Source organism: Mustela lutreola, chromosome 14, assembly GCF_030435805.1.
Source record: "Mustela lutreola isolate mMusLut2 chromosome 14, mMusLut2.pri, whole genome shotgun sequence".
NCBI classification, from domain to species: Eukaryota; Metazoa; Chordata; class Mammalia; order Carnivora; family Mustelidae; genus Mustela; species Mustela lutreola.
Window position 1 is genome coordinate 48,793,861 of NC_081303.1, and position 22,512 is coordinate 48,816,372.

The window sequence follows — 22,512 nt, forward strand, 5'->3', positions numbered from 1 at the left end:
AATGGCTCTGGTTAGCAGAAGTCAGCCAGGGTTGCTGAACTTAATGAGGTCATTTCAGCCCAAGTCGTGTGCTGTGTTCCGGGGCTGCAGGCTTGGTTGGTTGAGATCTCTGGGAGCCCTTTGGAATGTGGGAAGGAGTCAGTAGACCCCCCCATGTCACCTGTGCAGCCTTCTTGGGCTGGTCGTCCTGTGGCACTGACGTGCTGACTCTCTGAGGGAGCAGGTGTTTACTTAATGGAGCCTTCTGGAAGCCGTACGTAAATGTATGATGCTTTTTCGACTGGAGCCCTTTTATACAAATGAGACCTTAATCAGACATCCAGAAACATCGACAGATTCAGAACGGATGAGATTATATTAAGAAAAGGGAGTTCAGGGCCTTTTGCCTTTGCCTCCCCTTTGCCGTGGTATTGTCCCCGGGCAGGCCCTAAAGGTACTATCTCAGTCTGCAAATCCTGTCTTCTTTTATTTTTTTTAAAGATTTTATTTATTTATTTGACAGAGAGAAAGAGAGAGTGCGCAGGGGGAAGGCCAGGGGAGGGTCAGAGGGAGAAGCAGGCTCTTCTTAGAGCAGGGAGCCCGATGCGGGGCTTGATCCTAGGCCCCAGGGATCATGACCTGAGCCGAAGGCAGATACTTAACCGACAGCCACCCAGGCGCTGGTCCTGTCTTCATTTAAAGAGGTAGTTGCGATGGCTCCACTTTTGGGTATTTTAGAAGAAGCAGTGTTTAGAAGAGACTCCCAGTCCTCCTTTCTCCATTAGTCTTTGACATTAGTCCCCCTGGGGTGGTGATAGTGAGGGTGACCATACAGGCAGCTGTGGCTCAGTTTACACCTGTGTCCTGGTGTGAGTGTTCACAGTGCTTCCATTGATTCTTAGGAAGGGCCTGGTTTGGACAGTAAGTCATACGCTCACCCAAATGGCAGGCCATGTCTCGGGAAGAAGTGACCCATACCTAACGTGTGAGGAGCAGCTGGGGAGATGGGCTGCACAGAGACAGGCCCAGGGGAGCCTGTTGGATAGAGACCTCACTCCCTGTGCCTACCTGAAGGTGCCCAGCATGAGGACATGGTGGCCCTGGGTGGCCGTCGGTGCCCATGGGTCCTTGTGTAGCATTTTCTACTCCTCAGATCAGTTTCTGTCTTATCCCCTTTGACCCTCATGACAACCTAGAAGACCACGAGGGCATGTTGTGTGTTAGGACCTTCATCTTCCAGATTTGGGAACCCAAAGCCCAGAGAGGTAAAGTCTCACTGTTGGTCTTTTCGGAGGCCTGGAAAACTGTGTGCTTTTGAAGGGATTCTTGCAGCCATGAGAAACTGTCAGGAGAGCTTTTCTGGGAGGTTTTCTTGGGCAACCTGTAGCTTCCTGTAGCTAATACAGATTTTTAGTTTTCTTAGTATGTTCAAAGTGGGCCTGGTCTGGAGGTGCCTTAGGAGCCTGAGGTGCTCGGATTCACCCCTGAGCGCTGGGCCGTGATCCCAGCCCTCTGTGTCCATGAACTCCAGTGATCCTCAAATCAGCTGTCTGAGGTGGGCATTGCTATCATCCCCATTTCACAGATGAGGAACTGAGGCTCCGAGAGATTAAGCATCTTTTCCCAGCCACGTGGTGCTCAGTGGAGGAGCCAGCATTCAGACCCATCAGCCTGTTCCACAGTCTGCCTTGCCAAGCAGGAGTGGCCCCTGTCTTGCTCTCCAGAAGGTTTCATTTTCAGAAGGCAAGATAAATGAACCTATTCCCAGGCCTTGAGCCAGTTTTTACTATTTTGGGAACTTGGGCAGGGGTGGTCTGTCCAGAAACAACCCTGTTACATGTGTCTGTTCCATTCTATGCATGTTACGACCCCTGTGTTGGGGCATCCAAAGGTAAGTAGGGCATGGTTCTTAGCCCCGGGTCTTCCGATGAGATGATGTATCACAGAGAGAGGTAAGAGTAAAAGACCATGCTGGGTCTGTGGAAGGCTTGATCTTACTGGGGGGGATCACAGAAGGCCCCATGGACGAAGTAGTATTTGAGGTGGGCTTAGAAGGGTGATCGGAAGTGCCTTAGGCTGACATGGAAGGGGAGACTGAGGCAGGCTGGGTGAGATGCCAGGACTCGTGAGCAGTGGTCCAAGAGCAGGACAGTGAGCAGGGGAGGAAGCTCACTGGGCTCTCGCAGGAGAGGAGGAGTGAGGGCAAGGCTTTTTGGGGTGGTGGGCTGAACAGGGAGAGGGACGGGAGGAGGAGAAGCTTCTGGGTTAGAGGGAAGGAGAGGTGGGCAGCTGGACGTCATTGTCCTGGGAGGGTAGTATCTGGAAACCCCGCAGGATGAGGGGAGCCGAGGGGTGTCCTCAGTTCCTGAGGGATGTGGTGTGGTGTGCGGGTCTCAGGGGACTGCTCACAACTCTGTTTGGAGCCCCTAGGGGAGATGGGGTTGGGGGAGGGATTTAGATGGATGGTGGCTGAAGCCTTGGACATGGGTCACCTCTGGTGCCCTTGGGCGAGGGTGAGAAATCGTGAAGGAGTCGCAGTCTCTCTTGCCCTTTCTTACCTCCTCTCCCTGCCTTGGAGTCAGACAGACTAGGATAGAATCCGAGTTCTTCCTCTTCACAGCTCTGTAGATTCGGGTACATGACTCTGAGACCCAGTCCTCACGTCTGTGGAGGGGGAAGGACTGTGTCTTCCTTACGAGGGACTGTGAGAATTAAAGTAGGTGAATGCAGGACAGCCCGGCCTGGGGTCAATAGCCAGTAAGTCAGAGCTGCTCTCATAATTGGTATGATTTTCCCGGAGGACCACCTCCCTTCTTCTGGCCCAGTGGGCGCAGGGCCCGCCTGTCTTACCGCTTCGCTCCAGGGCCTCCAGCCTGAGGCCCACTCCCACGGGCACAGCGGCAGCCAGCTTCGCCCTGGCCCTCTGGCCCCCACGGGGCCGCCGGCTGTGCCCTCCAGGAGCTCCCTCACCAAGGTGGAGCCCAGCTGGCATCTGGGAGGGCCGTGGGGAGCCAGCCAGTTATGTGTGTGCATGTGTGTGGCTGGTCAGAGCATCGGGTCCATCACGGCACAGCCGTCCTGTTTGTGCGGAAGAGATGGGGGTGACTCTTGAGAAGCCAGAGAGGCCTCTGATTTGCCTCTTCTGGCAAGAAGAGCCCAGACACCTGGTGTGGGTCTGACACCCCCCCCACCCCCGCCACATGCACACACACTCACCCTCATGCCTGCTCTCTCTGGAGCCCTCTCCCTCTGTTTCACAGCCTGCCCACACTCCTCGCTGGCAAAGCCCCTCAAATGCTCACTTTGGGGGCTGGTAGCTGTCACCTCGGAATCAGGACCTGGGAGCGTTACTTAGAAATTGTGCAGGAGTCGAGGAGGCTTCTGTGAGGCTGAGATGATAATTACGCTATTTAAAGCCGGCCCCGGAGCCAGAAGGAGCCAGGTGTCCCCGCCTGGCTGCCCTCGAGCTCCCTTCTGCTCTGCTCCCTGCACCGGCGGGACCAGGGCGGGGGGGTCCCTTCTGCTCTCCTCGCTGCGCCGGCTGTGGCTGGGGTGGGGGAGTCTCGGGCAGCCGTCTTGGGGCATCGAGCCTGGCAGTGCCCTCTGGGCTCATCCGCAGCCTGCTCTCCACAATGCCATTTCACAAGGGGAAGCACAGGGGCACCCGGCTGGGAGGGAGGCTGGGAAAGGGCCTTGCTTACACAGCCAGCTTCTTTGTTGCCAGAATGACCAGAAGGATTTGGGGAGGCCAAGTTGGACCAAATAGCTAGCACATCACAGCGGGCGGCCTGAGGTCTGTTCTCCCTTCCTGAGAACTTCCAGACCCCTTCCACAGGCCTGCCTTTGCACACCACTGATGGTCCTTCACACACCCCTGCAATCCTGCGCCGCTTTCTGTTTATCTGTGATCTCCCCCCTGGAGAGTGGGCCAAACAAGGGTCGTGGGTTCCATCTGACAGCAGAACTCTCAGTAGGCGGTGGCAAGCCCAAGGTCATCCTGCTGATCTGTGGCAGAACCACAGCCTCGCTGTCCAGAGTCCCAACTCTGGGCTCCCTCCTCTCCACTACCCTGCAGGATGCTCGGGATCTGTTGGGCTGAGGCGGCTCCTGGGCCCCTGAGCTCCTGAGCACACCATGGCTCTTCTCCAAAGGGCAGATTCTGCCCCCAGGAGCCCATTCCTCAGCCTAGCCTTCCCTCGCTCGTGCTCTCTCATTTTTTTCTTGGGGTGGGGTGAGGTGAGGGCGTGGGAGGGAATGACGGCCGGGCCGCTTGTGAGCTTGGAGAGGTCTGGGGGTGGGGGGCGGCATCGTGGCTGTCAGCCTCAGAGCTCAGAGCATTCAGGGTGGATGGGAGAACTGGAGGAATGGCTGTTATCAGCATCAGTGAGTTGTCAGTCCTGGCAAGACTGGGCTGGCAGCCGGGTCCTGTCCACCCCCTGCTGCTCTGGGGGGCGGGGACATTGAGGTGGGGGGTGGTGCAGAGCAGGGGGCTACTTTTCACCTCTGTGATTTGCTGGGACACTGCCCTCCACAGTGGCTGTCCAGCTCAGGGAAAGGATCCCCTGGGTTAGTGTCTGTGTCCAGTTTGTGTCGAGAGCAGGTGTGTGGCCACATGTTTAGGTCCCAGGTCCCCAAGTTTCTGTGTCTGCCTATGTGCGTGTGTGGGCACACCCTTGGGCCAGCCTGAAAGCCTGGGCCCCTTGGGAAGGGCTGTGGTGATGAGCTCAGGAGTTCTCAAGCTTGTGCTCTAGCTTGAGGCTCCCCAGCCTCCCTCTTGCTCTTCCATTTCTACCTAGATCCCGAGTACTTGGTGGGGGGTGGGGTGGCGAGGGAGATGACAGTCAGGTTTACGTGGAAGGGGCATGGCCCTTCTATGGTTGCCCTGCTGGGCTCAGCCCTGCCATAGGCTGGGTGCTGCCCAGGGTCTGACTTCTCATGTTGGGTCCTGACACCTCCTATCTCTTCCCTGACCGTCCCAATCCGCCTGTCGCCCATGCTGGCCACCTAAGGGGTAGGCAAGACGCTGTCCCCATGTCTCCCAAATGGGGAGGGGAGGGAAGGGAGGAAAGCACTGTATATGGAGTGTCTCCTCTGGGCCTAGGGCTGTGCTGGCTGCTCCCATCTTGTTTCTCATGCAGCAGGAGCTCTGAGACAGCTTCCTCTGAAAACCGACTAAAGTGGTGGCCTTCCAGCAGCGGGCAGGGGTATTGGAAGCCCATGCTGGGCAGAGAAATCCCCAGCTGCAGCCGCCTTCCCCAGCACACCTTCCTTTGCTCTGACCACTGGGCTTCCCTGTGCCAGGTTCCAGGGGTTCCTGGAGCCAGGCTGTGCACACACTAACCGCCCTGGCTGGTGATGGCCATAGACAATTACACGGAAGGAGAAGATGTCTAGCCACGAGCCAGGGCCCGTACACATCAGGAAAGCAACACCCCGTACCCCCCGCATGACCCCGGGTCCCTTCACCTCATTCAGGTCTTGCTCCAACGCGGAGGTGATGGGCCACAAATTCAGAGTGGTAGCCTGCTGTCTGCCTGGTTTCAGGAGTGGGGATGACTTGAACCAGAGCCTCTTTTCCAAATGATGGGCATGGAGCCGGTCAGGGCTGTCTGCCACCCCTGTGCCCAGCCTGTGCCTTTTTGAGGAACCAGACTATGTCAGTGGTCTGGGTAGGAGCTGCCCTGCCCCTGTTTCCTGTGACCCTAGTGGACCCCTGCCCATGAAGAGCTCTTTAACCCCTTCTGTGCTTACCTTGGCCTAAGTGCAGGGGAGAAGGCTATGGTGGAGGCAGAGACCCTATCCGCCCACTCTTCTCTCCCACCCCCGGGTCTCAGGAGGACTCTGGGCAGCCTGCTCCCTTGCCACTGACTGAATCATTTCTATATTTGGCCAGTGAGCCACGTGGGTGGGGAACCACTCCACTGCGGCTGCACTTCTGACAGCTGGGGGTGGGGAGAGCTAGAGGCAGAGGCTACAGCAGGCAGCGGGCATGTGCATTCCTTGGGAGAAGTGAGCAAGGCGCCATCTGAGTGAGTAAGCCTGGAGAAGGGGCATGCGCTAACACCTCGCTCTCCTCCCCCACCTTCTGGTCCAGGTCCTGTGTCCTGTGCCCCCACCCCCACCCCTGGATGCCCTTCTCTACTCAGCTGGTCCTCACGGCAGCCTCTTCTTCCACAGACCACTGCCTTCCAGTAACGATGGGTGTCGCTAGACCCAGCTGGGACTCGGCCAGGCTCCAGCGCTCAGCCTAAGCGGAGGGCCCTCTTCCAGCCCTGCTCTGTCTGCCTGTCATGGCCACACTCGGCTGCTGCCTGCTTGTCTGGGGACCTAGGGCACCCAGCCCCAGCCCTGAGAGGTTAAGCCTGACCCTCTGGCTCCAGTCCACAGGGGTGCCCCGGGCACCAGGCCTCTTCCAGAGCAAGAGCAACTGATGCCATGGGAGAAGCACCTGCCCACCCGTCCACTTGCCTGGTGCCGCCTGCTCAGAGACCCATGCCCTGGGTGTCAACCCTGTGAACTCCGTCCCGTCCCCTGCCGCTGAGAAGGCCCTGCCCACCCCCACCATGTGTGAGGTGATGCCCACAATCAATGAGGGGGACCCGCTGGGGCCCCCCCACGGCGCCGATGCTGACGCCAACTTTGAGCAGCTGATGGTCAACATGCTGGACGAGCGGGAGAAGTTGCTGGAGTCCCTTCGGGAGAGTCAGGAGACCTTGGCGGCCACGCAGAGCCGGCTCCAGGATGCCCTGCATGAACGGGACCAGCTCCAGCGCCACCTTAACTCCGCCCTCCCCCAGGTAAGGCCAGGTGGTCCGCACCTCCCTCAACCCCCAGCTCTCCCCTAGCCTGGCAGAGCCCAGCACCCGGTGAGCTCTGGGCCCTCAGTTTATCTGCACCATTTGCATATCAACAAATGGAATTCACAGATTTTTTAACTTCCCTTCATCTGCCTGCATAAGTCCTTTCCCACTTCCAAGCTCCTCGGCCTGGGATTGGTTTCACCCAGAGAAATGGATGGAATTTGATGCTGGAAGAAAACCCAACCATAGCTGCCCACTGCAGTGAGCCCATGCAGCCAGCAGGTGGCACCCTAGACTGGAAAGACGCCTCTGCCTTGCCTGTGCCTCGTCAGTGCCCTATTCTCGGAGGTGGTGGGTGGGGAAACGGAGGGTGGAAATGGAGAAGTCTTAGGATCATCTAGTCCACCTCTTATCACACAGATGGAAAGAACAAGAGGCACGACGTAGAAAATCTAGGCAGAGCTGGATTTAGAAGCCAGGTATCTTGACACCTCTCTTAGGCTCCTTAATCAACAATACCACCATTGCTAGCAATGAAGTCACCATTTCTGTGTTTTCTGGGTACTAAGCACTCTGTGTGCAGTTGGCCTCGCTCAATGCTCGCAGCTATGAAGTTGCTACTGTTACCGCCATCATTTCTATTTCACAAGTGATGGAAGGTGATGCTTGAGGAGATTAGCCAGTTGCCCAGCCTGTGTGTGCGTGCGTGCATGCGTGTGTGTTTGTGTGTGTGCGTGTGTGTGTGTATTGCTGCCTGGACCGGGGAGGCAGCCGTGAGGAGCCATACGTCCACCGTTTCCCCGCGTGTGGGGAGAAGAATCAGGGTGAACCCAGGTGGACCACAGGACTCTCCTGCCCAGTGCTCAGAACTGGTGGGGGCAGAGTCTGGTGGTGCTTGATGGAGAGGGATATGGAGTCCTGCAGGAGGACAAGGTTCAGGAGGCCCTGAACAAGCCATAGATTGAAGGAGCCAGGCCCTGCCCCTGGGGCCAACAGACTAGAAAGGAGATAGATAAAAAGCCGAGCGACTGGAAGACCAGGTAGGTAGGGGAAGAGAAGAGTGGCCCCAACGGTCGTTTAAACTGCATCAGTGTTAAAAGTTGCTGCCTTTGGCAGACCCGTGGTAAGCGCTTTACATACATTGGCTCATTTGATCATCGTAGCAACAGGGGAGGAAGCTTGTGCTTCTATCTTACAGATAGAGGTGGAGCTTCAGAGACGCTAGGTGACTTGTCCAAGATCACACAGCTAATGGGGCAGAGCTGGGATTTGAGTCTAGCCCTATGCTGGGAGCTGTAGGCAGGCAGGGCTTATATCTTTCTTGTCACTGTGTCCCCAGGGAGCATCACAGGACCTGGTACATGGTAGGTGTTCACGGTAGTTGTGCTTGAACAATGGGTTCCTAAGCTGGTGCTGTTGAGCCCTATTCCAGACAGCGTTCAGGGCAGGGAGACAGCCTTCCTCTGCGGAGTCTGGAAAGGTCCCCAGGACCCGTATCCTTTGAGATGGACTTTGAAAGATAGATGTGATTTCATCACCTGGTGACAGAGAGTTGGGCTTTCCAGGGGGACGTAGCCCATTGAGCAAAGGTATGGAATCAAGACAGTTTGCTGGTGATTGGACATGGCAGGTGACCCGGGCTGATGTATGATGTATGATGTATGAAAGGAGCCCATGAAAGAGAAGCTTGAAAAACAGGATACTCAGGGCTTATATTCTGTGTTGTGGACAATGCCTTGCTTTGGGAGACTATCCAGGCCAAGCATTGTGTCCAATGGGCTAGAGTTGGGGAGGAGGCAGATGTCCGTCCGGGTGGGGAGCCCAGGAAAGGGCGGGGAGGAGAGCACGGGTCCTTCGGTGGTGGCGCAATGGCGTGGGGCTAGAGATGTGCTGAGTTCCGTCTCTGGGTATATGTACGTGTGCATGTGTGCATGATGTGTGTGAGTGTGAGTGTGAAATGCGTGTGAGTGGGCGTGAGAGTGAATGTGTTTGAGTGTGCATGTGCATGGTGTGTGTGTGTGTAAAGGAGGGGAGCACCACTGGGGCCATGCCTGGCTGGTGAGATATTTGGCCACCTTTGGCCATGGCCTTGACAGAAAGGCAATAATCAAGGAACAAGGTTGGAGAGATCTGAGGCTTCTCAGGCTCTGGCATCCCTGGGTCCCTTGGCTACTTCCCACAGCCCTTGACCCTGTTGCCTAAGCTGGAGTGATAAGAGGGGATTGCTTTGGAATTCTTCCTTCAATCACAAGTCCTTGGTGGACGGAAGGAGGCTTCAGTTAGGAGAGGGCTGCAGCCGCTGTTCAGTCCCTCCCAGACCCTCCACAGTTCGGGCCACCTTTTGGAAAACTTTTCTGGAATGAGATGATGTCTGCTTGAATAAGTAGGGCACAATAGACCTGGAACTGTGGGGCTAGCCTCTCACCCTTGTGTGCTTGTCCTCACTGAGAAGCGTGGGCTGGAAAGGTGTCTCTGTGTGTCTGGGCCTGACAGTGTGGGGACAGGCCTCCTCAAAGGGACACTTTGAGCATGGATACTTGGTAAGGTCAGAGCGAGTGAACTGGCATCAGGCACCAGGTTGCAGCCCTGGACTAAGAAAGTGGGGGTCCCTGGGATGTGGACTAGAGCCGCATGGCTGACCAGGCAGGTCTGCAGGCTCTCCTGCTCCCACATACGTGGGTCCTTATTTTAGTCCCTTTATTTCACGGCCACCCGTTTCTTGGAAAGCCCTGGCAGCGGGGGCGTGGGAGGGAGCTCCCTGGGGCACTCGCTTCAAAGCCCCCTCTCTTCCTTATCTAATATCCACCAGTCTTTGTCGGGACCTTGCCTTGCCAACCCAGAGGTGAGACTCCCCTCCATCTGTTTCTAAAGGATAAAGTCATTGAGCAGAAATACAAACTAGGGGGCAGGATATAGTGGGGTTATGTTGTTGGCTGGAGGGGGAAGGGGCCTCAGACCAGATTCCTTGACTTTCTCACTCTTTTTTCCACCTCTGTCCCCTCATACCCTAATGTGTACTTGGAGTGGATGGAGGACCCAGAGATGGGGACCGCTCTGGGGGCACGGATGCTAACTGTGGTTTGGATGGATGGGGACTTTTCTGGGGGCAGGTGCCAGAAGTAAGGGGTGGGTGAGAAGGTCCCACCACCGATGTGGGCATGCAGGGCACTGGTTAGGGGGCAAATCCCCGAGCACTCAGGGGTCTTGGGGGTTTTCAGGAATTTGCCACCTTAACTCGGGAGCTGAGCATGTGTCGGGAGCAACTTCTAGAAAGGGAGGAAGAGATATCAGAGCTGAAAGCAGAGCGGAATAACACGAGGGTAAGTGGGGTGACCAGGTGTGTGTGTGTTGTGGGGTGAACCTCCGACCAAGGGCGTGGCCAGGGCCAGGCACATCCCCGGCCCCATGCTGACCTCTTCCTGTCTTATGTTCTGGGGTTGATCCTAGGTTTCTCCCCCATAGATGAGGGTGGCCCTGGGAACGTCTGGGTCTTGGGACAGAGGCTGGAGCAGCTGGCTTGGGGCAGCAGCTGTTCACCAACCTGAAGCATTTCAACATTTTAATAAGGGGGTGCACGGCCCTACTCATGTCTTCTCAGTGGTCACGGGGGTCCTGCTTCTAGCTCCCGGGGCACTGCTCACAGCCTTCCTTCTTGCCCTGCCCTATGCCCTACCAGTTGCTCCTGGAACACCTGGAGTGCCTGGTGTCCCGCCACGAGCGGTCGCTGCGGATGACTGTGGTGAAGCGCCAGGCCCAGTCTCCTTCAGGGGTGTCCAGTGAGGTGGAGGTGCTGAAGGCCCTCAAGTCGCTGTTTGAGCACCACAAGGCCCTGGATGAGAAGGTAACCGGCCTAGGCCTGCCGCGTGGCCCACCCCACCACCTGGCCTCGCCAATGCGCGTCCCTCCTCTGCGGTTTCTGCACCCCATGTTGAGGGAAAACTGCCCTCGAGCTTCGCCCCAGCCCCTCCTCCCACCAGCCTTATTCCCGGGTCCAGTGTTCCGTTCCCTCTCGGAGATGGGCCTCTTGGCAGGCCCCTCTCTCTGCCTCGTGCCCCAGTGCTGGTAGACCAAGGCCAGGCTCCTGCAGCCGGAGTCCCGTGGGGTCCCTGTGTCTTCCTCCATCTCCCCTTACCTCGGGCAGGTGCGGGAGCGGCTCCGAGCAGCCCTGGAGCGAGTGACCACCTTGGAAGAGCAGCTGGCAGGGGCCCACCAGCAGGTGAGCCGCCCGCCCGCCCTCCACCTGTAGGCTGCAGCTCCCGGTAGCTGAGGCGGGTTCACTGCTCTGCCCCACTCACTCCTGCACTGGATTTCTTCCCACGGTCATGGCTGGAGACCCTTAGCCAATGCAAGGCTGGGAGGAGGCAGGGGACTCAGAAGGGTCTGGAATACACCGGAAGTTCTCTTCTCTTTGACTCACCACCCTGGGGGCTGTGCGCTCCATACAGGTGTCTGCCCTGCAGCAGGGGGCCGGGGTTCGCGATGGAGTGGCGGAAGAGGAGGGGACCGTGGAGAGGGGACCGAAGCGCCTGTGGAAGGTGGGTCATGGGGAACTGCGTGGCAGGGGCAGGGCCGTCCCCAGATGGGATGTGAGGGCCCCACCCTGCGTTTGTTCAGGAGAACAAACGCTTGAGTGAAATTCGGGGCTTTCTCCAATATTCCCAGGTCTCTTTCCTTCTTCCCCCTACCCCACCCGTAAAGAAATCGATAGATTTTGTATGTGTGTCCCCCACATGCAGCTAGGCGCCTACTCTGTTGTGTGCTGGAATCCTTAAGGCACTGTGTGTGTCAGTGTCAGATCCGATCCCTTCTCTCTCCCCGAGCTTTTGTTCCCCTAATCATGCCCCTTCCCGGGTGACAAGATTCTGAGACAGCAGGTAAAACTAGACACTACGGTTTTTCAAAAGAGACACAGGAGAACAAGGGTGTTTTGTTTGGTCTCTGTCTGGCGCGAGTTCCTGGGGCCCCGAGGAAGGCCGGTGCTGCTAGAGGTGTGCACGGTCATTGGAGGCAGAGCTGGGATCTGCTCTGGGAGTGCCGTCCCTGGGGTGGGCCAAGGGGGTGGGCTACCCTGGGCCCGACGACTGACTCACGGCTCACTGTCCCCGGAGGATGACACGGGCCAGGTAGAGGAGCTGCAGGAGCTCCTGGAGAAGCAGAACTTTGAGCTGAACCAAGCTCGGGAGCGACTGGTCACCCTGACGGCAACAGTGGCTGAACTTGAGGAGGATCTGGGCACTGCCCGCCGGGACCTCATCAAGTCGGAGGAGCTGAGCAGCAAGCATCAGCGGGACCTCCGGGAGGTGAGCTCGGGCCCCCACCTGCCCCCACCTGGTTGCAGTGTGCAGGCATTCAGCACTCTGGAGGGCAGCTGCTAGAATGCCCTAGGTGTGGAGGGAGGCCAGGCTGGGGCTGGGGAGTTTAAGAGGGAACACTGGGTGGGGTCCACTGTGTGGAGGCATAGCAGGAAGGCTGGGTCAAGGTCAGAAACTGGCAGGGGGGCATGGGGAGGATATAGGCAGTCAGGCGTTGGTGAGGAGGTGCAGGCAGGATTGGGGCAGAGAGAAGCTGATGCCTTTCCCTCCCATGCCCTCCTCTCCTGCCCCAGGCTCTGGCCCAGAAGGAAGACATGGAGGAGAGAATCACAACACTCGAGAAGCGCTACCTGGCTGCGCAGCGCGAGGCCACGTCCATCCATGACCTCAATGACAAACTGGAGAATGAGCTGGCCAATAAGGAGTCCCTGCACCGCCAGGTAACTCCTCCCACTGGTGCGGGGGCGGGCATTGTACTTGACCGTGGAGGTCCTGGTGATGATGCTGGAACCTCTACCCCGGGGGCCCCGGAGCCTGGGGGTCCTGCAGGTCTCCTTCTGGGCAGCCAAGAACCCGGTTATCCTTGGCTTCTCTGGCCTGTCACCTGCTCTCTCCTGGGGCAGGGCCCGGGGCAGGGACGGGGTAGGGGGAAGGCTTTGGGGCTCCCTCTTGACTCCCAGCCATCCCCGCCAGTGTGAAGAGAAGGCCCGGCACCTGCAGGAGCTGCTGGAGGCCGCAGAGCAGAGGCTGCAGCAGACCATGCGCAAGGCTGAGACGCTGCCCGAGGTGGAGGCCGAACTGGCCCAGAGGATCGCAGCTCTCACCAAGGCAAGTGGGCCCAGGGCGCAGGGCTCTGCCTCTGTTTCGGCTTCCGGAGCTTTATGGAGCTCTGATGTGGTGTGCAGAGAGAGTGGGAGGCACGCAGGGCTGGGAGCCAGGAAATGGCCCGTCACCGCCTGCCTCCAGGAACACACCGTCTGTGTCTGTCTGCTGGAAGAGTCGTCCCTGCCCTCATCACCCCTCAAGGAAGTGACGGTCCCTGGACAAGGGCTGCAGAAGTCCACGGAGAAGTAGATGAAACTGTTGCCGATGCAACGTGTTTTGATGATTGTTGACACTATTGTGTCACTACTAGCTATCGTTGGGGGCTGGACTGGAATAATCAGGACTGCTTGGTCCCTGGAAAGATGAAATCCGGGAGGAGATTGGGTCAGAGCAGGTTGGGGGGGGGGTAGTGGGAGTGTAGGGGGGGGTCATACCTTTCTTTGTCAAACGGAAGCATTCTGGATCTAGAAACTAGCTCTGGTTGCTTGAGGGCTGCAGGTGGAGGATTCATAAAGGGGAATAGATTTGTACCTGATGGATAGTTAACTTTATGGAGGAATCATTTCTAAGAGGTAGGCAGGCTGAAGTCATCGTGGGATCTGGCAGAGCTAGGTAAATGCAGGGACCTAGATGTGCAGTGGGCTAATCAGGAGACTTTTTGAGTGTTTGCACCCCATTGGATGCTGATGGGGGGGCCTCACGTGGGCTCCCCATAGCGACCCTCCCACCAGCTTTGGAGAGAAGGAAGTCAGCACTGAGTAAGCAGCAGGCTCCAAAGCCTCTGGAGGATAGAGGCTGGCCGCTGTGCCAGTGTGACAGCTGGGGGCTCCGTGGCCAGAGCCTCCAGCCTGGGTGCTGGTTGGTCAACCCAGGACCAAGTCTGCTTCTGCCACCGACCGGCTCCGTAACCTGAGAAAAGTCCCTCCCTCCCTAATCAGGCATTTGTATCATTATGTCTTTGATCATGTCATCATCTCAGTGATGATAGCATTGCACTTGGCGGTGTGTGAGGTCTTTCTTGTGCCCAGGGAGGCGGTGCTGGGCTGATGTGTGGTGGAGGACACCACGTGATGCTGGGCTGGCCCGGTTCCCAGCTTCCCAGACCGGACAGGATGGGCTGCAAGGCTTCATATGGTCAAATGAGTCATAGTAGGGGCTTTAAGGAGGGGTTTCCTGACTAAGGTCTGTGCTAGTCTGAAATACCTTATCAGCGGAGACATGGGATCTCCGCCTCTGGAGACACAGGAATGGAAGGGGACCCCCTCTGCCTGGGCGGGTTATAACCATGGCCAGCATTTGCTGAGTGTTTATGGCGTCCTAGGTGTTTGCCATGGATCATCTCATGTAGTCCTCATGGTGATCCGATGGGCAGAGATGCTATGATTACCCATATTTTGCAGTGGAGGAAACTCAGGCACATAGTGGTCCAGTAACTTGCCCAAATCACACCCCTGGGAAGAGAGGGAGCCGGGATTTGAACCCAGGCAGTCTGGCTTGCATTCATGTTAAAGTGCAGGTCCATCTGCCTGGAGGCGTGGAGGAGATTTATGGCAGCTCATACTTTCTTTGTTTTTTTTTTTTTAAAGATTTAATTTAATTAATTTATTTATTTGACAGAGAGAAATCACAAGTAGATGGAGAGGCAGGCAGAGAGAGAGAGAGGGAAGCAGGCTCCCTGCTGAGCAGAGAGCCCGATGCGGGACTTGATCCCAGGACCCTGAGATCATGACCTGAGCCGAAGGCAGAGGCTCAACCCACTGAGCCACCCAGGCGCCCCTATGGCAGCTCATACTTTCAAGTGGAGTTTTTTCTGGAAGTGGGGAGTCCATTGGGCTGCCAGCTCCGGGCTGTTTTAAGGCAGGCCCAGGAGCAGGAAGCAGGGGGTGGAGATCACCTGGCAGGGAGTAGAGAGGGCTTGGGAAGAAGGGTACTGATGGTGGAGTTCTGCTCCAACGGGGGGGAGGCGGAGGGTTGGGCTTTGTTGGTATTGAGGCCCTGAGCCCCGAAGAGCCGGCTGGGACAGGGTTTGTGGGCTGTGGGGCCTGAGCAGTAGGTCAGGGGATCTGGAGATGCACTGACCCATGCCCACCTCCAGGCTGAAGAAAGGCACGGCAGCATTGAGGAGCATCTGCGGCAGCTGGAGGGGCAACTGGAGGAGAAGAACCAGGAGCTGGCGAGGGTGAGGGCACCGGGCTGGGCTCGCAGGCCCTCTCCTTGTCCCCAGGGCAGCCTCTCAGGTTGGCGTGTGGACAGGCCTGAGGAGTGGGAGCTGGGAGGGGCCGCGGGCGGTGGTCCTGGGAAGCTGGAGAGGGGGGTTCTGGAGGATGAGTACGGGACAGGTGAATGGGCTGGAACCAGGCCGGAATGGGTGGCCCTGGGGTGACCTGGGACCAGGTGTGCTGGTTCTGCAGGTGCGCCAGCGGGAAAAGATGAACGAGGACCACAACAAGCGGTTGTCAGACACCGTGGACCGGCTGCTCAGCGAGTCCAACGAGCGCCTGCAGCTGCACCTCAAGGAGCGAATGGCGGCCCTGGAGGAGAAGGTGTGGTGGGTCCCGGGCCTGGTGGGCGGGGCTTCCAAGCCGGGGCGTGGCGTGGCGAGGGTGTGGGTGGAGCCGAGGGGAGGAGTTGGGCTGCAAGAGGTTAGTCAGGGGCGGGGCGCGTCTGGGACGTCTACCTCGGTGGACAGACGTCGGGGAGGTTGGGGAAGGGAGGAGCAGGAGGGGCGAGGGGGGGGGTCTGGCCTGGAGAGGGGGGCTGATTAGGGAGGGGAAGGCGCTAGCCAGATCGGGTGGAGGAGCCAGGGCGGGGTCGCTAGCTCCCACCTGTTCTCCCCCAGAACACGCTGATCCAGGAGCTGGAGAGCTCCCAGCGGCAGATCGAGGAGCAGCACCATCACAAGGTACCCAGCTGCTGGGCCGCCCCGCCAGCCTGGGAGGGCCGGGCTTGCGGTGAGGAAGGAACACGCCTGTGTTTCCTGCAGCTGCTCTGCCACCCAGCACCACGCTAGTCTGTGTACAGACGGGATTGCGCTGATCCTCGCTAGAGCCCTTCACGGTGGATGCGTCACCACCCACATGTAAAGAAGAAACGGAGGCCATAAGCTTAGGGCATAGCGGGGGCAGCAGAGGCAGGGCCCAGGGAAAGATCTGATGGGGCCTCAAACCAGGTGAGGCAGGAGTCCAGTGATTCTGGGAGGACTGGTCACTGGCCCTGGCTCAGCCACGTCTGTAAGGTCTGGGCGGGCACCCCGCGCCCCTCGGCTGCCCAGCCTCCACCGCCATGCATTTATGTAGTGGTGAGGGCTCATCAGACCTATTCTAGTAGAATCCTTACCAAGACAGACCCTCTCCTGGCCCTGCCCCTCTGCCTGCCCGCTGCCGACCCTTCTGCTCATTTTCCAGTTGGACCTCTTCTCTTGGTGTCATCTGTGGGCCTGGCCGGGGGCCCCTGGCTTTGGACTTGCAGTACATTCTTCTGCTTCTCCCCAACTCTGCTGTCCTCTTTGTCCCTCTCTCCCCTCTCCGTCCCTCCCTGGTCCCACCCCCACCCCGGGTCTGCCTGGCACAGGGCCGCCTGTCTGAAGAGATTGAGAAGCTGCGCCAAGAGGTGGACCAGCTGAAGGGTCGAGGGGGGCCGTTTGTGGATGGCGTCCACTCCAGGTACTGGAGCGCGGGAGGCTGGGCGTGCTGGGATGGGGTCCTGGATGGACCCTGAGGAAGGAGACTTCCTCCCACCAAAAGAGCGCCCAGGACCTCAGGGTCCTCCTCCTATCCATGGTGGGACACTGAGGCTCCCAGAACTTGGTCAAAATCACCTAGCTCACTTGGGCCGCATAGAAGGAGCACCCGTCCTCTGAGGGATGCTGAGAGGCAAGTAAAGACAGGATGCTCCTTCCCCAGTGCCGTGGGACACAGGCTGTGTTTCCTGATTCCTTGACAGAGGACATGCCCTGGAGAGGGGTGTGCTGAATTACCTGCTGCTCACTGATGTCCCACAGGACTTTCTCATGGAGAGTGTCTGGTTCATTCTATTTCCTTGGAGACACCATCTTTAGAGCTCTGGAGGATTGTTGCTTCAGAGTTCAGGACCACCTAGGTTCAGACAGCAGGCAGGGAGCAGCAAGGCAGCACGAGGGACTGACGTGAGGAGGCTCCAGAACTTCCTTTTGGTTGGAAGTTGAGATGCCACGTCATGGTTGTGACCTCCCTTGTCCTGGAAAACATTGTAAGAGATGGAGAGTGGCGCTGTTCACCTAATGCTTGAATTAGGTCCATGTTTTAGGGAACTTCTGGATTTTTCTCCACATTCTGTGAGGTAATTGGCATTGAACTCAGACCTTAGTCCTGCCTCCACTTCTCTGCCCAGAGAGGCAGGGTAAAGACTGAGGACACTAGTAGGCGATGCCCCTCAAGGTCTGTGGGTCCGGGCTGTTTTCTCTCCAAACCAGTATCTCACAGAAGGGAGTCTCTGAGGTTTCCTTCAGTTATGCTATTGCTGTGTTGGGGCAATAGGGATCAGTTTCCCTGAGGAGAGGTGACAGGAAAGGTGTACATGCCCATCTATGTGGGGAGGGGTTGGGCTTGCATTAGGGAAAGGAATGTTAAACCTGAAGAAGGGGAAGCCTGTGGGTGTCTGGGGTGGTAGAGACACAAGTACCGCCTTCAAGTTCATCAGGAATTTTTGTTTAGGACATATGGAGACAGGCAGGAAACAGAGAGAGGGAATAGTATTTGGAATTTCTCTGACTTCTTCCTTCCCGTAGGTTTCTCCGAAGAGAGCCCCCCCCCCACCCCAGCCCTCAATGAATACGTCTCATGACTCCGAGTACACTGAGCTATTTGCCTCTGATTGCTTTCCTTAATGGTTGAGAATTCTTGGCATTGACCATAGGAAGATTGGACCTATCACGGAATTGGGACTGAGTTAGAGAGAAGGGGGGATAAGCAGAAACTCCCCTTTCCCTGCAGCTACCTTATCCATTAAAGGCTTGCCCTGTCCCTCTGCCCTGAGCCCCTTCAAACCGGGAAGACTTGGGAAGGCATCATAGGGGAGGAGTGTCACTAGGGAAGGCATCCACACCTTCCAGAGCCTCATTACTGGGATTCTAAAATCCTAGGGTTGGAATAAACCCAGGGGGCATGAAAGTGGTTTTTCTAGTCCATGTCTCTGAGCCCCCCTCCCCCCACCCAAGCTTCCTGGGGATAGGGTGTCTGCCTGGGGTGAATTTCAGCCAGGAACTCAGTCTAGATTATGGGGAAACCCAAGGGAAGTTGCTGGGAGAGGACGAATCCCTTGGGATTAAAAGGACCTTTAGAGACCTTCCTTGCAAAATCCATTCTTGTCAGATGGCCCAAGAGCTGTTGCTTGCATGCCTCTTTGATGGGGAGCTCAGCTCTTTAAAAGTCACCAGTTGCATCATAAACCAAATCTTACCATCTGAAGGTGCTTCTTCGGTTAAATGGAAAGCCTCTCCCCTAGAATGTTCTCGCCTGGATCATTCTGATACCTGGGTCACCAGAGAATAAATTGAATCTCTTGTTGACACAGCCACCCTTAAACCATTTACAGTAGCTCTCTGCCAGCTAAGACTTCTCATCACCAAGCCAGAGATCCCTTAACTCTTTGGGCCCTAGTGGGTGTGAGCTGGGGCTCCCAGTCCTCAGGGCCGGTCTTTTCTCCCCCTGAACCACTCAAGGTTGCACATGGGCAGCGCAGGGGATGTGCGGTTCGCCCTGAGCACAGCCACGCACGTGCCCTCAGGCCTGCACCGCCGCTACTCAGCCCTGCGGGACGAGTCTGCCAAGGTGAGGGGTGGATGGGTGAGTGTGGAGGGCTCTCCCCTGGGGGAGTTTGGGGTCAGTTCGGCCGCGTGCCTGGCTCCAGTTTCACAGACGGCTGGCGTGCGGTGCAAATCCTCCCCCTCCCGGCCCACCCCCACGCCCCATGTGGACAACAGCTGCAGCCCTGGGGCTTGGGGCCATTGTTAGCTGCGACAGCTGTGCCCCTTCGCCTTGGCCTCCTGGTGGGCAAGTGGTCGGGGCTGGCGGCCAGCCGGTCCCTGAGGCCCTACTGAAGCCTGTGCACGTGTGCCTGGGGTGCGAGCGTGTGCTTCTGGTGGTCAGGGAGGGAGACGCAGGGGTGAGGTGGAATTGGCCGGCTTTCTGGAACACGAGCTGTGGTTTATGGGGGAGATGAGGGAGGGATGGCAGGTTTAAGTGGCCCTGGGGATGGCACCTGACGTTTTCTGAGAAGCAGCTTTGCATTCTTGCTGAGCCTGCTGCCTGGGGGATGGGGGTTGAGGGTGGGGGGAGCAGGAAAGAAAGGATAGCAGAGGACTGACCTCATCTTTTATCTGGGGAAACGGGATTCCCTCTTAACCCCAGAATGGTTAAGCACACTGTGCCCTGGGCCCAGGGCCTCGGCTTGCTCTAAGGCACTACAAGATACAGGTAGAGGAGGGAGCTCCTAGTCTGATGGGGGAGGACTCCTCTTTGCCCTTAGGTAACCCCTACTCTGATGAGGTCACAATCTGAAGGCGTCTCTTTCTCCCTTCACCCTTTCCTCTCTCTGTTGACAAGAACACAGCAGGTGCCTAGAAAAGAGCCTTAAGGGAAACTTGTGGGTCTGGGTCCTAGAGGGTGGGGTTAGTATACCTCTCTGTTCCTGCCCCCCGCTCTTCTGGCTCGCTCAGCCTCCTTCTGTGCTCTTTCCTCTTCCGGGCCTTTGTCCACTGAAGATGTTTGTAGCGTGACTTCTGAGACCACCGCCTCTCAGGGCTGGGTACGTCCTGAGACGTGCTGAAACCCTGGGAGATGCCGGTCAGACAGGACTGCTTGGCTTCTCTTGTCCCCTGGATCTAATTACTCTTAGAGAGTTTGTATTCGTAGAAAGGGGTAGCCTTCATAGTGCTAACTTTGTTCAGACACTGTGCTAAAGTCCTTACTCTGTTCTCACGATTACCTACCTCATTGGTAGGTACTGTTACCATCCCCATTTTACAGATGAACAAACTGAGGCACAGAAACGTTAAACAACTCTACCACTGTTGCACAGCTAATAATCAGATTCCAAAGCAAGACAGGCTCTCTCTGGAATCTGTTCCTAACCATTCTGCTACCTGGCTCCTTGAACGGGGGTAGTATTTCTTAGACTCTAGTGGCAAATAAATCACCTGGGAAACTAGTTAAAGTGCAGGTACTCACTTTGTGTGTAGCCTGGGGTGGGGCTTGACATTTTGCGCTTCTAAGTTCTAAAGAGTCCCCGGGTCCCTGGGAGGAGCCTTTGCTGCTGGGATAGGTGGGGAGGGGCCGACTCCTCAGCTGCCTGGTGTGTCTTATCACTACTCTCCCCCCTCCTTTGCTAAGGACTGGGAGCCCTCTCCACTGCCTGGGGGGCTGGCCCCCACCGCCGCCCCTGCCTTTGACAGTGACCCCGAGATCTCTGATGTGGACGAGGATGAGCCAGGGGGTCTGGTGGGCTCCGTGGATGTTGTCTCCCCCAGCGGCCACTCGGACGCCCAGACTCTGGCCATGATGTTGCAGGAGCAACTTGATGCCATCAATGAGGAGATCAGGTTCGGGCTGGGGCAGAGGGCCTGTGGGCGCCTTGAAGGACAGAGGTCCCTTTAGCTTGGGGCACCGCAGGACAACTTCTCTGTGTATCTGCTTGCCTCTTCTAGCTGCACCTCTGAGTGCCTAGTCTAGGGACTCGGTGCGGGGCATCAGGCCCCATGCCGGACCAAGAGGGGTGAGAGCTCAGCCTGACTTCTCGGGCTTCATCTCCCATCCCGGGGCTGGGGAGACTGCGTTCCCGCAGCACCTGCTTTTGAGACTGGAGCTCCCACTGACTGAGGCCAGATCAGGGGGAGAACATTGTAGATGCCCCTGGCAGTCTTAACACAGTCTCTGAGGGAGGCAGTGTTATTTCCATTGTCCCGAGAAGGGACCAGCAACCAGAGGGGTTAAGTGATTTGCCCGAAGCCATACAGTAAGTGGCAGGGCCGGGATTTAAACTCAGGTCTACACTCAATGTATTGTAATATTCCTCCCATCCCTAATGAGGTGTCAAACAGAAACCGGGGGCAGGGCATGGGATCAAGACATGTACTTGACCCTGCCTTTATAGGAGGTTTATGAATGTTTATGCCCAGCCGCAAGGAAAAATCTGAGCCAGTGTGCCTCAGCCTAGAGGGCTGTAGGGGACATCTGGTTCCACAGTTTCCACACTTTGGGATTTCACAGACCAGTTAAAAAGAAGACATCTTTCTCTCTCTCTCTCTTTCTCACACACACACACACACACACACACACACACACACTGGAAAGAAGGTTATTAACATAGGGCCGCCAGCTTTTATTCTGGAAAGGAAAACATGAAAGGTAACTACTGTCTCCTATCACAACCATTCTGCAAAAGAAAGGACATTTTCACATCCCTCACACTGGAAAGACATACTCTCAGAATAAAGACGAGTCTGGCTCCTAACGGACAGTTAGCATTGTCACATCAATGCATGTATGTGTGTGCACATGTGTGAAGGAACAAAGACATGTGCCTCTGTGATCACCCCCTCCCCGTCCACACATACAGAATGATCATGGGTTTTCTCACTTTTCTTGGAAGAGGGAAAACTCCATCAGGGGTCAGCATCAGTTAAAGGACCCAGGTTTGGGACCTGTTGGCTTGGGCCCCTCCTGACATTGGGTCTAGGGGGAAACTGAGGCCAGAGCGTCTGACTCCGGGTGGCCCGCCTAGTCAGTGATAGGTCAAGAATTGTGCCTTCCGGAATGGTTTGATTCCCACTGACTAAATGCCTTCCTTCACATTCTGTTACGTGAAGTCAGCTATTGAGACAGAGAAATGTTTCCGAGCTATTGGGGGGGAAGATCGAGCAGTGTCCGCTAGGCCTGGTGTTATGCTAGAAACAGTGTGGGTTCCCCTGACGTTGCCTGCTGCCTGGGGTCCCAGGGTGGGGGATGCGGTACCTGCATCTGCCCCTCCTGCTGGGCTTGCAGAGGATGTGGGGGGACCAACACAGTGTCTGGTTGGGTCTGGTCCCAGGATGATCCAGGAAGAGAAGGAGTCTGCGGAGCTGCGTGCTGAGGAAATCGAGACTCGAGTGACCAGCGGCAGCATGGAGGCCCTCAACCTGACTCAGCTGCGTAAGCGCGGCTCCATCCCCACCTCTCTGACCGCCCTGTCCCTGGCCAGCGCATCCCCTCCGCTCAGCGGCCGCTCCACGCCGAAGCTTACCTCCCGCAGTGCTGCCCAGGACCTGGACCGCATGGGGGTCATGACCCTGGTGAGAGTCTGGAGACAGTTGATGAACAGCCCAGTCGGCTCTGGGCTCTGCTCTGGGGGCCGGCTGAGGGTTGCCCAGAAGCTTTGGTAGGGCTCAGTCCTCTCGGCTGGGCCTGGTGTCCTCTTCTCAGGCTGGGCACGGACCCCAGCATGTCCGGTCACCAACATGTCCTCCTGGGATTGGCTGGGGCCTGTCATGTCTTCCTCAACCCTGTGGAGAAGCAGAGAGCGAGAACCTCAGCTCCTGCCCGTACCTCTCCCTCTCTTCCAGAGGGAGCCCTGACTTAGTTTTC

The 22,512-nt window shown here is 57.1% G+C and overlaps 1 protein-coding gene across 6 annotated transcripts in view; it reads left to right on the top strand.

The window, feature by feature from the left end:
* PPFIA4 (PTPRF interacting protein alpha 4) overlaps nucleotides 1-22,512 on the top strand; it is a 47,718-nt gene that overhangs the window by 5,758 nt on the left and 19,448 nt on the right. For 2 of the 6 annotated variants that reach the window (XM_059146145.1, XM_059146146.1), the window contains exons 2-16: nucleotides 6,157-6,776; nucleotides 9,998-10,099; nucleotides 10,456-10,620; nucleotides 10,921-10,995; nucleotides 11,225-11,314; nucleotides 11,888-12,079; nucleotides 12,385-12,531; nucleotides 12,785-12,919; nucleotides 15,012-15,153; nucleotides 15,311-15,459; nucleotides 15,756-15,818; nucleotides 16,487-16,578; nucleotides 18,615-18,723; nucleotides 20,284-20,492; nucleotides 21,980-22,220. In XM_059146145.1, coding sequence (XP_059002128.1) covers nucleotides 6,543-6,776; nucleotides 9,998-10,099; nucleotides 10,456-10,620; nucleotides 10,921-10,995; nucleotides 11,225-11,314; nucleotides 11,888-12,079; nucleotides 12,385-12,531; nucleotides 12,785-12,919; nucleotides 15,012-15,153; nucleotides 15,311-15,459; nucleotides 15,756-15,818; nucleotides 16,487-16,578; nucleotides 18,615-18,723; nucleotides 20,284-20,492; nucleotides 21,980-22,220 — 2,145 coding nt within the window. In that variant the 5' untranslated portion in view covers nucleotides 6,157-6,542. The remainder of the gene's footprint in view (nucleotides 1-6,156; nucleotides 6,777-9,997; nucleotides 10,100-10,455; nucleotides 10,621-10,920; nucleotides 10,996-11,224; nucleotides 11,315-11,887; nucleotides 12,080-12,384; nucleotides 12,532-12,784; nucleotides 12,920-15,011; nucleotides 15,154-15,310; nucleotides 15,460-15,755; nucleotides 15,819-16,486; nucleotides 16,579-18,614; nucleotides 18,724-20,283; nucleotides 20,493-21,979; nucleotides 22,221-22,512) is intronic. The other 4 variants (XM_059146148.1, XM_059146149.1, XM_059146147.1 and 1 more) reach the window with 3 other exon arrangements.